The sequence below is a fragment of the Nestor notabilis genome, unplaced genomic scaffold (assembly GCF_000696875.1).
Source record: "Nestor notabilis isolate BGI_N333 unplaced genomic scaffold, ASM69687v1 scaffold15501, whole genome shotgun sequence".
NCBI lineage: Eukaryota > Metazoa > Chordata > Aves > Psittaciformes > Psittacidae > Nestor > Nestor notabilis.
In genome coordinates this window covers 5467-18714 of record NW_009913496.1, presented here as the reverse complement: position 1 = coordinate 18714, position 13248 = coordinate 5467, and the positions used below count along the sequence as shown (strand labels likewise).

Below are 13248 nucleotides of genomic sequence, written 5' to 3'. Positions count from 1 at the left end.
TTCTTCTAGGTGAATCTATATTACTTTATGCCTTACAAAAATCAAATCCTGCAGTGCTCTTTTGTTTTCTGTCCTATCACCTGAACTAACAAGTTTGTCCATATATATCAGACAATCAATGTTAATATCTGTAGCAACCCCAGGGTCAAAAAGGAGATATGGTGTATGCAGTGCCCCATAGCAATAAACTTCAATATTGCTGCAAACATGGATTAATCTTAATTCTGACAACTGATAAAACAAGTGCTGTCATGAGATCATTAAAGTCTGTGGATCTTGTCCTTAAAAAAATGATTTTAAAAAAAAGTTTAAATTGGTACTAGTTCCTAAACTGATCAGAGATTTAAGTTTCTCTGTAACCACGTCTCTAGTTTGCCTTTTGATTCCATATGTAAGTAGCTTTGAGTGGAACTTGGAATAGCATTTTGTTCTGTGTCCCATTACTACTTCTGAAGGTACTCAGAATCTGTTTAGATTTTATTTATTTAATTTTATTTTTGCAGATGGTACAGCTGTAGCGGAAAGACTGGCCTTCATGACTTGCTTTACAGGGTCTGAACAGTGAAAGCACCATGGACACTTTTTAGAGTTTTACAAAAATAGAAAAAATCATCTAGGAAGAACAACATTGGACTTGGAGAAATAAGACTTCAGAGAGCCCGGAAGTTGGTCACTGATAAACCCTATTTGGCCATACAGTGTGGGAATGAATACTATCGAGACAGCAAAGCTTGAAGAGCATATGGAGAGTCAAAACAATGACACTTCTAACGGCTACTCACGACCTACTCTCTCAGTCACTGAAGAGAACAAAAATGGCACTAGCAAACCAAAGGGCTTGTCTAATGGCCTGCGAAAAACAACAAAGAAATATCCTGATTACATCCAGATTGCTATGCCTGCTGAGTCTAGGAACAAATTTCCTCTAGAATGGTGGAAAACAGGCATTGCCTTTGTCTATGCTCTCTTCAACTTGATTCTAACAACTGTCATGATCACTGTGGTCCATGAGAGAGTACCTCCAAAGGAGTTAAGCCCTCCCTTGCCTGATAAATTTTTCGATTACATTGATCGTGTGCAGTGGGCTTTTTCTGTATCAGAAATAAATGGAATGATACTACTTGGATTATGGATATTCCAGTGGTTGTTTCTTAGATACAAGTAAGTAGCTGGGGTTTTTTATTTTTATTTCTCTGCTGTATGTTTTCAGAATGTTTGTTTCCATTGTTATCTTTGGGTACAAGAAATTTTATGGTAGAATCTGTAGCAATATTGTAGAATGGTGCTGGCAGGAAAATGACAAAGGAATGACTGCTTTAGAAACTGTTCCATTGTCTAGGCTGAGTACAGAAACACAGGCTTCTCCTGATTATTGCATAATGGTTCTAAAATCTGAATTAGACACCCATATTGTACCAGTCAAATTTATTCTGGAATTGGGCTTTTAACTGACATGGCAACATTTAATCAAAGGTAATCATGCTGATGTAAAAAAAAATCGCTTCCAAATTTGATGAAGAACCTACTGTCCTCTACAGCTAGATTGGAAGCTTTTTCCTTTGTCTTTGTTTACTTAAACTATACATATTTAAGTCAAGTATGTGCTTATAATATGGGACTAAAAAGAGAAGGTCACAGAGTCCAGGAAAACTGTGCCTGGCTGCACACCCAAGTTAGACTGAGGCCATGTTAAATTGGAGCGAGCTTTGTGGTAGCTCTGTACTATTATGAGCTGGCACTGAAGAAACCTTTGGTTCAGAGAAGTGTGTGGTGAAGAGCTGGGGATGGAGCTACCCTTTAATTCTAGGATTTTAGCTTTCTAATAAAGCTAGAGCTCCATAACGGTTGTATGTGTATCCTGCATGTGAACTTTGTACTCATTCTTTCCCCCTCCCCACCCCTTTCTCTGCTTTCAGATCAATAGTGGGACGCAGGTTCTTTTTTATAATGGGAACTTTGTATCTGTACCGCTGTATTACTATGTATGTCACCACCTTACCTGTGCCTGGAATGCATTTTCAGTGTGCTCCGAAGGTGAGAGTCTTTGCTCCCCAATCCTTTCTTAGTCTCTGCCCAAGTCCTTATGGCTCAGTCTATAAGAGCAAATAGAAGCTAGTGTTCCAGGTGTTATTAAATAACACAAATTACTTTCAGTTGATGTCTTCAGAAACATAGATTGTGCTAAACCAAAAATTGTGAGATACACAAAGAGCCTCAAGTTGTTGATTCGGTTAAGATGCTTTAAAGGAGAGTACCTATGTCAAAATAGTGCTGCTACCAAATTAGTAAACTTGTTCCTGAAGCTCAAGCCACTCTTAATACTGAAGCAATACCTGCTTCATAGATGGTGGGATACCTGTTTGTTCAGTCTTATTCTTTCACATTGGGACAATATAGGAACATAGTGATGAACTACTTACAAATTGGGGTCTATTTTAGAAGATCTTTATTTACATACCACTATTATAAAGACTCAACTGTTTTGTTCTAGTAGCTTGGGGAATGACTTTGTGTGTTGTGGATTGAGAAGTGGGAAGAGGTAAGCAAAGGAAGACTTAACTGTTTCTGCCAGAAGTGCTTATTGCCAGGATTAAAACAGGAGTCATTACTTGAACTCTGGAAAGACATGATAGCTCGTCTGGATTTATATTTTTGTCCCATGTGAATATCTTTCTGATTATGTAAAACTTAGTTATCCTTTTATCTTGCTTGGTTGTTTTTTTTTTTTTTCTTCCCCAGAGTTAATCTTTAAATAGCTAGATGAAATTGAGTGTTTGCCTAGTGTCTATGAGAAATCAAAAGCTGATCCTCATGTATATTTTAAAAAAGAATCCTCTAAATCTGAGGAAGTCCTGACTGAGTTTGTAACCAAATCTAAAATTAAGTGAATTTGAGGGTTTTCTGCCCTGTAGAAGAATTGCTCAGCTCTGAACAAAATGACAGAAGCAGTATGCAAGGTTGTGCTGTATTTGAGCTAGTTTTGAATGGGTTTTATACATTCCATCAGTTGCTATCATGAGATACCTGACCTTATGAATTCTTAATGTGTAACTTTCCAGTATACTGTGCATCTCATTCTCATACAATGCATATTTTTAAATAGCTTGGGAAAGCATAGGCAGACTGCTAGTGTTTCAAACTGATCTTTAGCACCTGTCAGCTTTGATAAGCATGTGCATTTGTTTAAGAAAATGGGAAAGAATATCAAAGAAAATGAAGATGTGTCCTTTTCTCCTTGTCTCTCTGACTCCACGTGTGTTTGGGCAAGAAGTTTACTCAAGTTGCTTATGGTGTACCTTAAACTTTTTTTTTGGTACTCTTTTCTGGTATTGTAGTTGAATGGAGATGCGCAGGCAAAGCTTCAGAGGATCTTGCGACTGATTTCTGGTGGTGGTCTATCCATAACTGGATCGCACATCCTGTGCGGAGACTTCCTGTTTAGTGGTCATACTGTGGTATTAACGCTGGTCTACCTGTTCATCAAAGAGTGTAAGTGCTGGTATTTCAATGGTCTTCTCTTGTTCAAATCCATCGTACTGGGAAAACACATGCTAAAAGTGCATGTAAAACTGTGGCCCTCAAAGCTACTGGTCAGCCATACACAGACTGTACTTGTATGGGTTTGAAATATAAATCATAACTGAGTGGAAATGGAACGTAGTGTAGTGAAAGTGGTGTGGGCTTTAATTAAAGGCTTAATGTGACTAGACATGTATAAAGTGTATACTGGTTGATTGAAGCAAGCTAACTTTTCATTATTCATCGACAGGTTACACATATTTGGGGTAAAACATACTATAGTTAATTAGGTAAATTAGCTCTGCAGGTTGGCTGATACACCTTAGATTTTAAAGGATTTATTTTGTGGCTTGAAGACAGCACCATTGCACACTTAAACTACATGCAGAAGCAAAGCTATTTTTTGTGAAGCGTGCTGTACATTAGTTACTGCAAACAATGAAAAGTTGATTCATGCTCTTTGGATGTCTTCTGCTAGAGTCTCCTACTTTTTGCATTTTGGAGTTGATTGATAAGAATTTGGCAAGCACACAGAAGATATAGCTGGGGTTATGATTTCACCCTTTGCTTTACATTGCAATGGTGCATGGTGGGGAATCAATCTGTGCTGCACACACAGCATCGATTGAAGCTTTAGAGAATAGAGCACCAATTTCTGAATCTGATGTATGGTAAGCAATGCTTGTACCCTGGGAAGTTGGCCACTCATGAATGAATAGTGGGGAGTTCCCTTTTCAGTTCACATATTGGAATTGGAATCTTCTCTCCTACTGTTGTGTCCCAAACTGTGCAAATGCTAGATTGGCTCATGGGAATGTGTAATTCTCACTGAAACAAAAATAAGACTAGCCAGCATTAGCTGAGTGCCTTCCTCTTATGAAAACATTGAGGGTAGGAGGTGTTGCAGTGCTGTGTTCTGCCTTACACAAAACCCATGATATAGACATGTCCGTTTCACATGACAAACTTGAAATCTGCGGATGCAAGACATTCTTCTTCAAACAGGGATATAAGATGCTGTTCATAGTGTGCTGATTCTTACGCCTGGGTGTGTTTTGCGAAGTGAACATCACTGAGGGAATGCCATGTGTAACTCATCAGTATTATTAAAATAGCCTAATACATTCGTTGTTTTGTGTATGTTACTGCAACTTAATGCTGGTCACGTACCCTTTTAGTATCTTTAGTACCAGAAAGATGCAGATAACCCGGTATGTTTGAGGCTTGTATAATTCCTGTAGTTTTATCCTAAGAGGTTTGAGGAATTGTAAGGTACAAATTCTTGTAATAAGCCCTTTGCTGCCTAATTGTTTGGCATATGTTTCAGTGGACTTGTAGTCTATAAATGAGAGATGAATGGCTTTCCTTTCTCTGACTCATATAATTAGCAAAATGTTATCTGAACAAGGGCTTAAGCCCTGTAATTGCTCTGAATTACAGGTTGCTTATGGTACTTTTTCTGTTCTTTTGATGACACGTCTGCAGTACAAGATGCATTCTGAGGTTTTTATTATTTCTGGCTTACTGGATTTTTTTTTTCTGCTTTTCCTTTCATTGTTTGCTGCTTCACTTATTCTCCCGCATTCCAATTTTTTTTCCTCAGAGAAGTTATTTACATTTTTAGCCTTGATTTGTCTGTCTTGCTTGGGGCTGTTTTCATCAGCTGCTTTAGATGACTTGGCTCCTTGTATTTTTAATAATTTTTTTAAGTCAGTAGATAGAGATTTATGTGCAATGTTTCGGGGGGAGCTAAGAGACTTTACTGTCTTAACACATGAAAATTTCAGTCGTCCCACAGAAACTGTTTTGCACAGGCCTCTCAAACTACTCCTGTGTAAGCTTGTTGGGATGAGTAACTGTTCTGCTGGTATTGTGTGAAAGTAAAGGCTGACCATTGCCCCACAAGGCAAAGGGTGCCAAAACCTCCCACTGAGAGTGAAATGAAGCCCGTTAGCCTGTCAGAAGTTATGAATGGTCATGGTGACACCCAAGGCATTTTTCAGTGGGGACAGAGGGGCAGGGGAACTTTTCCATTGAAGTGGCTTAAATGCGTTTTGAAGAATAGCTTCACTCCCATTTGTTAATCTTTAATGAAAGGGTATAAATTCACATACTGTACTTCCCTGTACAGTGTATTCTGTTGCACAGAACAGAAGTTTCATGCAAAATAGTTAAAACCTAGCAATTAAAATACAAGTATCTTTTCCTATTTAATCTGTGATTCTGCTCAGGTTATATCAATTCTAGACATTTTACTTGAGTGTAAGTTTATTTGAGCATAGACTGTAAAAAGAACAGAATTTTAATACACCCAAGTAAATAAAGCATATGTCTTGCCTCAATTCTGTCTCTTGCCCTGCACCCCATACCCTAGAAGTGATTTAACTGGAAAAATTAATTTGATTAGAAAATGGGTGACAGTGTTGTCTATCTCTATCTGTGAGCTCTTCTTGGGTTCATTTTACAAAGTAAGAAAACCTCAGTAAATTTGTGTAATTCTTTAGTCTTGTTTTCTGTGTCAAAACAGGGTTCTTTTACTAGTGTGGTATAAATTAGTTATGCTTTAAAATTGAGTAGCCTGAATTAAATAATTGTAGAATCATTGAATGGTTTAGGTTGGAAAATATCTTCAGATCATCTAGTTCCATCCTCCTTGCCATGGGCAGGGACACTTCACACTAGACCAGGTTGCTCAGAGCCCTATCCAACTTGGCATTGAACTCTGGCAGGGATGGGCATCTACAACTTCTCTGGGCAACCTGTTCCAGTGCCTCACCACTCTCACAGTGAAGACTTTCTTCTTAAACCCAACCTAAATCTCACCTGTTTAATCTCTTATTTTTTCCCCTTCCCTTTGTGGATTGCTATAACAATATATGGCTTTTTTTAATGTGGGTTTTTTTTTGTTTTTTTTCACCCCACATCCTCCCTCCCCCATTACCTTCCTATTTCACAGATTCGCCACGTCATTTCTGGTGGTATCACTTAATCTGCTGGCTAATGAGTGCTGCTGGCATAATTTGTATCCTTGTTGCTCATGAACACTATACCGTAGATGTCATCATTGCTTACTATATCACCACACGGCTTTTCTGGTGGTACCACTCAATGGCTAATGAAAAGGTGAGTAGCAAATACCATTTAGAATCAATGTATAGCCTGGATTTCTTAATACTGCTCAAAGGTCAAAATTAGTTCTTAATTTTGAAATAAAAATAGAAGTTCCATATTGAAGTTTAAATAAATTGGGCAAGTAGTTTTGCTTCACTGTGGTTTAAGTAAACATTTAATGAATTAAGATGTTCTTTTTTGATCTGTGGCTGTTACTAAGTTATTGCAAAAATTATTTTTACGAAGTTAATTTTTGAAATTGCTTAAAAATGTTTTTTGAACTTCAAGGTTTTATTTCTGTAGTTGATGCATACAATAGCCTTTGTTTGTCTAAGCTTATGAATAAACAGTAGTTTAGTCATAAAACTTACGACCAACCTAAGTTACCTAGACCATCCTAAAAATCTAGTGGTAGTTCTGTAACTGTCACTAAAAGTACACTGTTCAGAACGTATCTGCTGCGGTTGTTTTAAGATAGAAGCATAAATCTCAAGCCATTTCAATCTAGTTTTCAACTGTTAGTTCTATCAATGGAAATGTGACATGCCTGAAAGGACTCGCATTCAATTATGTGAGTGCTTGGTCTCCCTGAATTTTGTACAGCAATGAAGCATCTTTTTCTGTTGAAGATGCTTAGTTTGTAGCATACATTTTGACTATAATGTATATGCTACTTCAGTACTTTGGTTTTTCTAGGCTAAATGCACCTTGTCTTCACAGAAATGCATGCAAATATATTGCATTTTTGTGCTGGTTGTGACTCAAGGTAATTGATTGTAATACTTTAAACTGATTGTCTGTTTCCTTTTCTTCTTTACTTTCTTGTGCCAATATAGACTTTAAAGGTCTCTTCACAGACAAATTTTCTCTCTCGAGCCTGGTGGTATCCAATATTCTATTTCTTTGAGAAGAATGTGCAAGGCTCTGTTCCTTGCAGCTTTTCCTGGCCGATATCTTGGCCTCCCAGCTGCTTCAAATCTTCATGCAAAAAGTATTCACGGGTTCAGAAGACCGGAGAGGACAATGAAAAATCTACCTGAAGAAAAAGAAAGCATCTGCTCTGGTTTTTTTTGTTTGTTTGTTTTCTTACCAAAACATTAATGCTGTAACCAAAGTTCTTAAGAGGACTACACTGTAACTGAAGAAGTGGACCAAGCTTCTGTGCAATGGGTTGGAAAGACAATTGTAGACACACATATTGCCATTTCGTATGTTCTCCTATCATCACGCTGTACAGACCTATTCTACTCTTCAGTGCTAATAGAATGCACCGCTCTCGGGACTTGTCTTTTATTAAAGAAAAAATGGAGCAGGACTTTGCTTTACTAATGAGATAGAGGTGCCAAAGCCCACATTAACACTTTCATTATTATCACTCATCCACAGAAGCACCCAGAAATCTCATCTTCGGAGTCTGGAGTGCGTAAGGGCAAAACCATGCTAAAATGTAAAGGCACGGTATCATCATATTGAGGTATATAAAAAAAATAACACAGTTATGGGAAGTGGTTTGTTGCATTATTCTTGCTAATGAAGGTAAGGCCTTTGTGTGACTGGTACAGCTGGAAGCGAGTCTTGACTCTTTTTACACTCTGGGTATGACTATCTTGTGACCCTGAAATCTACTTATCACCATTATCTCCCATATATTCTACTATATAAAGATTTTTACATTTTTATGAGTAATTTTATATCTAAACTGTTGTGCTATCTGATGACTTTGCAAATTGGGAATAGCTGCTAACATCAGAGCTCAAGGAGCCTAAAGTTTTATTTTTAAAAAAGGACACAGTTTCAAAGTTAAATCTTTAATTGCAGCTGGCCTTGTCTATATAGCTATACAGTGCCTATCAGTGTATGTATATGCATATACACACAAAAGCACACACTGCTATGTAGTTAAACACCTATTAAAGAAAACTGCTTACTGGAAAGAGTTACCATACAGTTCTTCATTCAGGCAAAAGTCCTACAGATCTCACTTTGAGGAATGCAAGGCCAGGTCCAAAACAGGGCTATAGTTAAAATAAACTTTTAAATTTTAGTAGCTGTCTCTTGCTGAAACTATGTAGCAGGTTTGCTTGGGAGCCATAGTCCTTTTTTTACATTGTGGGCACATGTTTCTGTAACTTAAAAAAAACCCAAAGAAGTGCCAAGGTGAATACCTACAACAGTAGCTTTTCTTCAAGTATTACCTAAAACCATTTCATATTAAATGACACTGTAGTAGAACTCACATGCAGATTCTCTTTTCTTTCCCCCCTCAGGGTTTCAGTCCGGTTAAAATGGCTATTTACGCAAGTTGGCTGAGAATGTGGGAAATCACCATGGCATAAACTTGTAACAAAACCACAGATTAACAGCTACCTGGTTCTCGTTGGGTTTTGTCTGTTTGTATTGTTGGGAAAGCAAAGTAGAAAATTAGAATGCCACGTTTAACCATTTGTGTTCTGTATTAATTTCTGCAGTTATCTCAATTTTATTTTGAAATTTTCAGTAAATCCTGATAGCAAAAATGAAACTGTGTTAAGTGTTGAGGTGATACTAATATAAGGGAAATGCTGTTTATTTTAAGAATGTCTTGAACTGAGTGACAAGTGTGAACATGAGAACTTGTTTTTAAGAAGTCCAGTTAAACTTATAAAATGCAATACAGAGTATTCAAATATTTTTTCAGTTAAGGGGATCAACTGCTGTGAGTTGTACATGAGAATATTATTGTGCATTTCAAATATTTTTGTGCATTATCAAAGTAATACAATAAACAATGTTCCTTACAATAAGCCCTTGTTAAAACTTAGCTAAGAGAGAAATTCTGCTGATGCTTGGTTTTGTTATTTTAAATAAGCTTCTTAGAATCTTACAACATGCCCGTGGAAGTTGTATGTGTGTGGTGGGGCATGCCCGTGTTCTCATTTGCTTGCTCCTGGCACACTTTGAGCAGCTAAAAAGCCAGTAGCAAAACATTTATATAAAAGTCCTTTTTACATACCATACAAATGAATCTGTTCAATGTCAGTCTGTAAATCTCCCAGCATACTCATGTCAATACTACTTCATAGAGCATAATACTTTTTTCTGAAGCTGAATTCCAAGCTTTGTGGTATCTTAAATATCATCATGTTAAGCCACTTGTAGTAATATTATCTTTTAGAAATCATGAGTGAATTTCATTAGTAGTAATCATGCCTTAAAAATAACAGTGAAAGGCATTCCAGTAAGGAGCAGCTTAAACAGTGATTTTTCATCTGGTGGTTGAATAATAAATACTTTGATAGTCTAGATAGCTAACTGTCTGCATAGCCCCCACCATGTCTCAGTGGGATTTCTCTAATATTCTATAGAATAATAGAATTTATTCATGCAGGATGTTTGTTTTCTTTACTCCTATTTTGGAAGGAAAAAAATATGAAAGTGATGAAATAGAACAAAGTGAAGATTATGGTTTTGTTGGGTAGTGTGAGCTTTCATTCTACTGCTGAATTTGATAGAAACTTCTATTGTAATACAAAACTAAAGTTTAAATGGCAGCCTGAGCTCAAAACTTGATTCCTTTTCTGGCTCAGCGGTCCCTCAACTGCTTAAATTTTCTCCATTGTATCAAAGCCCTCAAAAGGGTGTGTGTGTTTAAATAGCAGGAAACCCCAATTCTCTATTCTCTTGATAGCTTTAAACTGCTTCTGCAAACTTAGATGTTATAAGTGTATTTGAAGACTCTTTAGGCCTACATGTGAGGTGATGAAATGGGGTAAGTAACAGTATATGCTAGTGCTTACTGCTGTAGTAGTTTATCGAATACAAATTACAGATGGTACGTAAAAATTAATTCTAATAACTTGGTGATCATTGTATATACATACTATGGAGCTGAAACATGGTTTCTCATACTAAGGAAAAAGAATTGCAGTGGGCAAAAAACAGGGAGGAAGTAGACTTCACTTAATGTGGCGATTACTTGATTGTAGGCTGATATGGGCTGTTTATGCTAAATGTTTTGCAGCGTGTCCCTGTATATATTTTTCCTAGAGTTACAATAATAATCTTTCTTACAGATATCACACCAGCCTCACCTGTACTGTGACTCTAAATAAAATGCTCCTTCTGTCTACTGAAGAGCAGTTACATGTTGAACTTCCCAAATACTTGAAAACAAAGGCACTACATTCATACATCTGGCATATCAGTATGACTTGGATGCTGTTGGGTGCTTTGCATTTATGAAACAAGCTTTCTTAAATGCCTAACCTAAACTTAGAGCTGGATTTAAAAAGTTAACTTGAGCATTTAAAGAGATGTGGTGCTCTGTGGTCATGATATAGATGTGTAATTCCAATGCCTAAAATGATTAACATGTATTTGAAGCCATTGTAAATTGACATTTTTATGGTATGTGCTTAGCACTCCCATGTGGACGTAAATGGTACTAAATGTTAATCACTCTTCATTGCTCTTTGCTTGGAAAGATAGCTATAGGTGGGGTGGTAGCAAAAAAGGCTGTGCTAAATTTTGCCATGAACTCTAGTGCTGGATTTGCCTCCCTCATTAAAAGAGAGAAAAGGGGAAAAAAAATAATAAGGAGGGTAAGAGAAGGAAGGAAGTAAACCCCCAAGACTCTACATGTTAAGATACACTACATTCATGTAATAGAGAAATAAAGCTCAGTAGCAGAGACAGAGCGGGTAAGTATTTTTAGAGATGAGAGAGAATTATCTTAATTAGATTACTGCAAATCCACTTATCTGTATCTTAAGTCAGAATCTGTTCAAACACCAGCTTTCTTCCATCATTAGTATCTGGCTAGACAATTTATCCTATGTTGTTTGGTACTAACCCCAATTTTTTTTTTTTTCCTCCATTTTCGTAGATATGAAGTATGATTTACAGTTCTAGAGACCAGATCCATTAACTTCAGGGCAAGGTGAAGTCTTCCCATTTTACTTTAAGTGAACTTTCCCACAGCTCTTTTTTTAACTTGCAGAAAGCTATCTTAAAGATCCAGGGGTAATTCTGAAAAGAAGTCACATCTGTAAGATGCACTGGAACCATTTTTTCGTTTTCCATTTGCTGGCAGACTTAACTGTAGATCCATGATAATCTTGATATTTTTAAAACACGTATTTTGGACTTACCTAGAAGTCTTCTATAGGCACACAAAAACTAGAGTGATACTCTTGAACACTGCTGAGTTTAGGTGTTCTATACCAGGCATTGTAAAAACAATGTCTTGAATTCAGTTCTGAAGAAGGGGGTCTTAAAAATAAATACTTTTGTTGGACACCACTCAAATGAGTGTTGCTGCTTAAGTGCATGAGAAAAATATCCTAACATGCCACTGAAATAACTTTGTTTATAAAGTCAGCCTTCATATGCTACTTTATGATGCTTCCCAGCGTCCAAAAAAAAAAACCCCCAACCCAGTTGTACTGAGAAACTGAGAATGAAGACAAAGGCTTTTGTTCTGCTATTTACAAGAAAAACGAAGATGAAAACATTGAAGTAGATGATGATCATATATTGCTTTTTTCTCAAAATAGATTTAAAACTACACCCCCAAATTCCAAGTAATATGTAATTAAAATTGTTTATATGTAATAGTGCTGAAAAAACCCTATAAGGAAATGGGCAGTATTAAGCATTCCACAGTACAGATGTGTGTTTGTCCTGTGGGCTATGCTAGTTCTCATCTATAACTTAAATGTAAAAAATTCAGTGGGAGATGCTTAAAGACCTTAAAATATTTAAACATGATCGGCAAACTTTCATAAGCTCTTGTTCCAAGCTGTCACTATTAGTTTCTAAAACAAGAATGAAGTGCTGCAGTGCTTAAAACATACTGAAGCTTTTTCTAGCTGGCTCAAGTTTCCATGGATTTAACAATTTGATTAAATCTTACTAACCTAGAAAGCAGCACTGAAGAATTCTGGGCTAGTTACAGGTAACTTAAATATGGTAAGAAAAAGTTCTAGTTCTGAACTAATCTTCTATTTTGGTAGATAATCTTTCCTAACAAAACACTTAGAATGCCTGAATGATGTTCTGAGATGAAGTAATAATATAGTGCTATCTCTAGTATTTATCTGAAGTACTTACGTGGAGGATCCTTTCCTTTGTAAAAGGAGGACTTGTTTACAATTAAAATATTTCAATTCCTAAGGACTTGGAATTTAGCACATACTATGAGAAGTTAATTTTCTGTGACTCTGCTGTGGGCTAATCTTTAACTTAAAGATGCAAGCCAGATAGGAGGAGAGGGTGAACCAACTCTTGCTGGAAGTAGTTTGTGACTCTCTGAGTTCAGATTATATTGGCTACGTGATACTGGCAGTCTTATCCATACCATAGTAGAAAAAAGATATTGTATTATACGATTCTATGTAGTGTTCACTTATTTTCAAATGATTCTCTGTTGGTTGGCCCAGTCATTTCCCTAGATGAGGAGTGTGTTTGTCCTTTTCTTGCTGTGCAGTTAGTCATAACTGGTTTTAGTTCTAGTAAATGTCGATGGGAAAAAAAATGTAGATCCATTGTATACAGTACCTAAGGTGTTTTTTAAAATCTCTGTGCATGGGTTTCTTCTAGCAGGAATAATCTTTCAAGCTATGCCTATATAATAATAAT

The 13248-nt window shown here is 36.7% G+C and overlaps 1 protein-coding gene across 1 annotated transcript; it reads left to right on the top strand.

Moving 5' to 3' along the window:
- Positions 1 to 501: 501 nt before the first annotated feature.
- On the top strand, positions 502 to 7948 carry SGMS2 (sphingomyelin synthase 2). The gene is made up of 5 exons (XM_010023236.1): positions 502 to 1161; positions 1917 to 2034; positions 3336 to 3489; positions 6476 to 6642; positions 7467 to 7948. The coding sequence occupies exons 1-5, from the start codon at positions 707 to 709 to the stop codon at positions 7668 to 7670; spliced, it is 1098 nt and encodes a 365-aa protein (XP_010021538.1). The 5' UTR covers positions 502 to 706; the 3' UTR covers positions 7671 to 7948.
- The last annotated feature ends 5300 nt before the right edge of the window (positions 7949 to 13248 follow it).

Bases quoted from the DNA above. Each gene is read 5' to 3' on its own strand.
- SGMS2 (XM_010023236.1), top strand. From the start codon at position 707: ATGAATACTATCGAGACAGCAAAGCTTGAAGAGCATATGGAGAGTCAA. The intron at 2,035-3,335 runs GTGAGAGTCTTT...CTGGTATTGTAG, and splicing joins ATTTTCAGTGTGCTCCGAAG to TTGAATGGAGATGCGCAGGC. The intron at 3,490-6,475 runs GTAAGTGCTGGT...CCTATTTCACAG, and splicing joins CTACCTGTTCATCAAAGAGT to ATTCGCCACGTCATTTCTGG.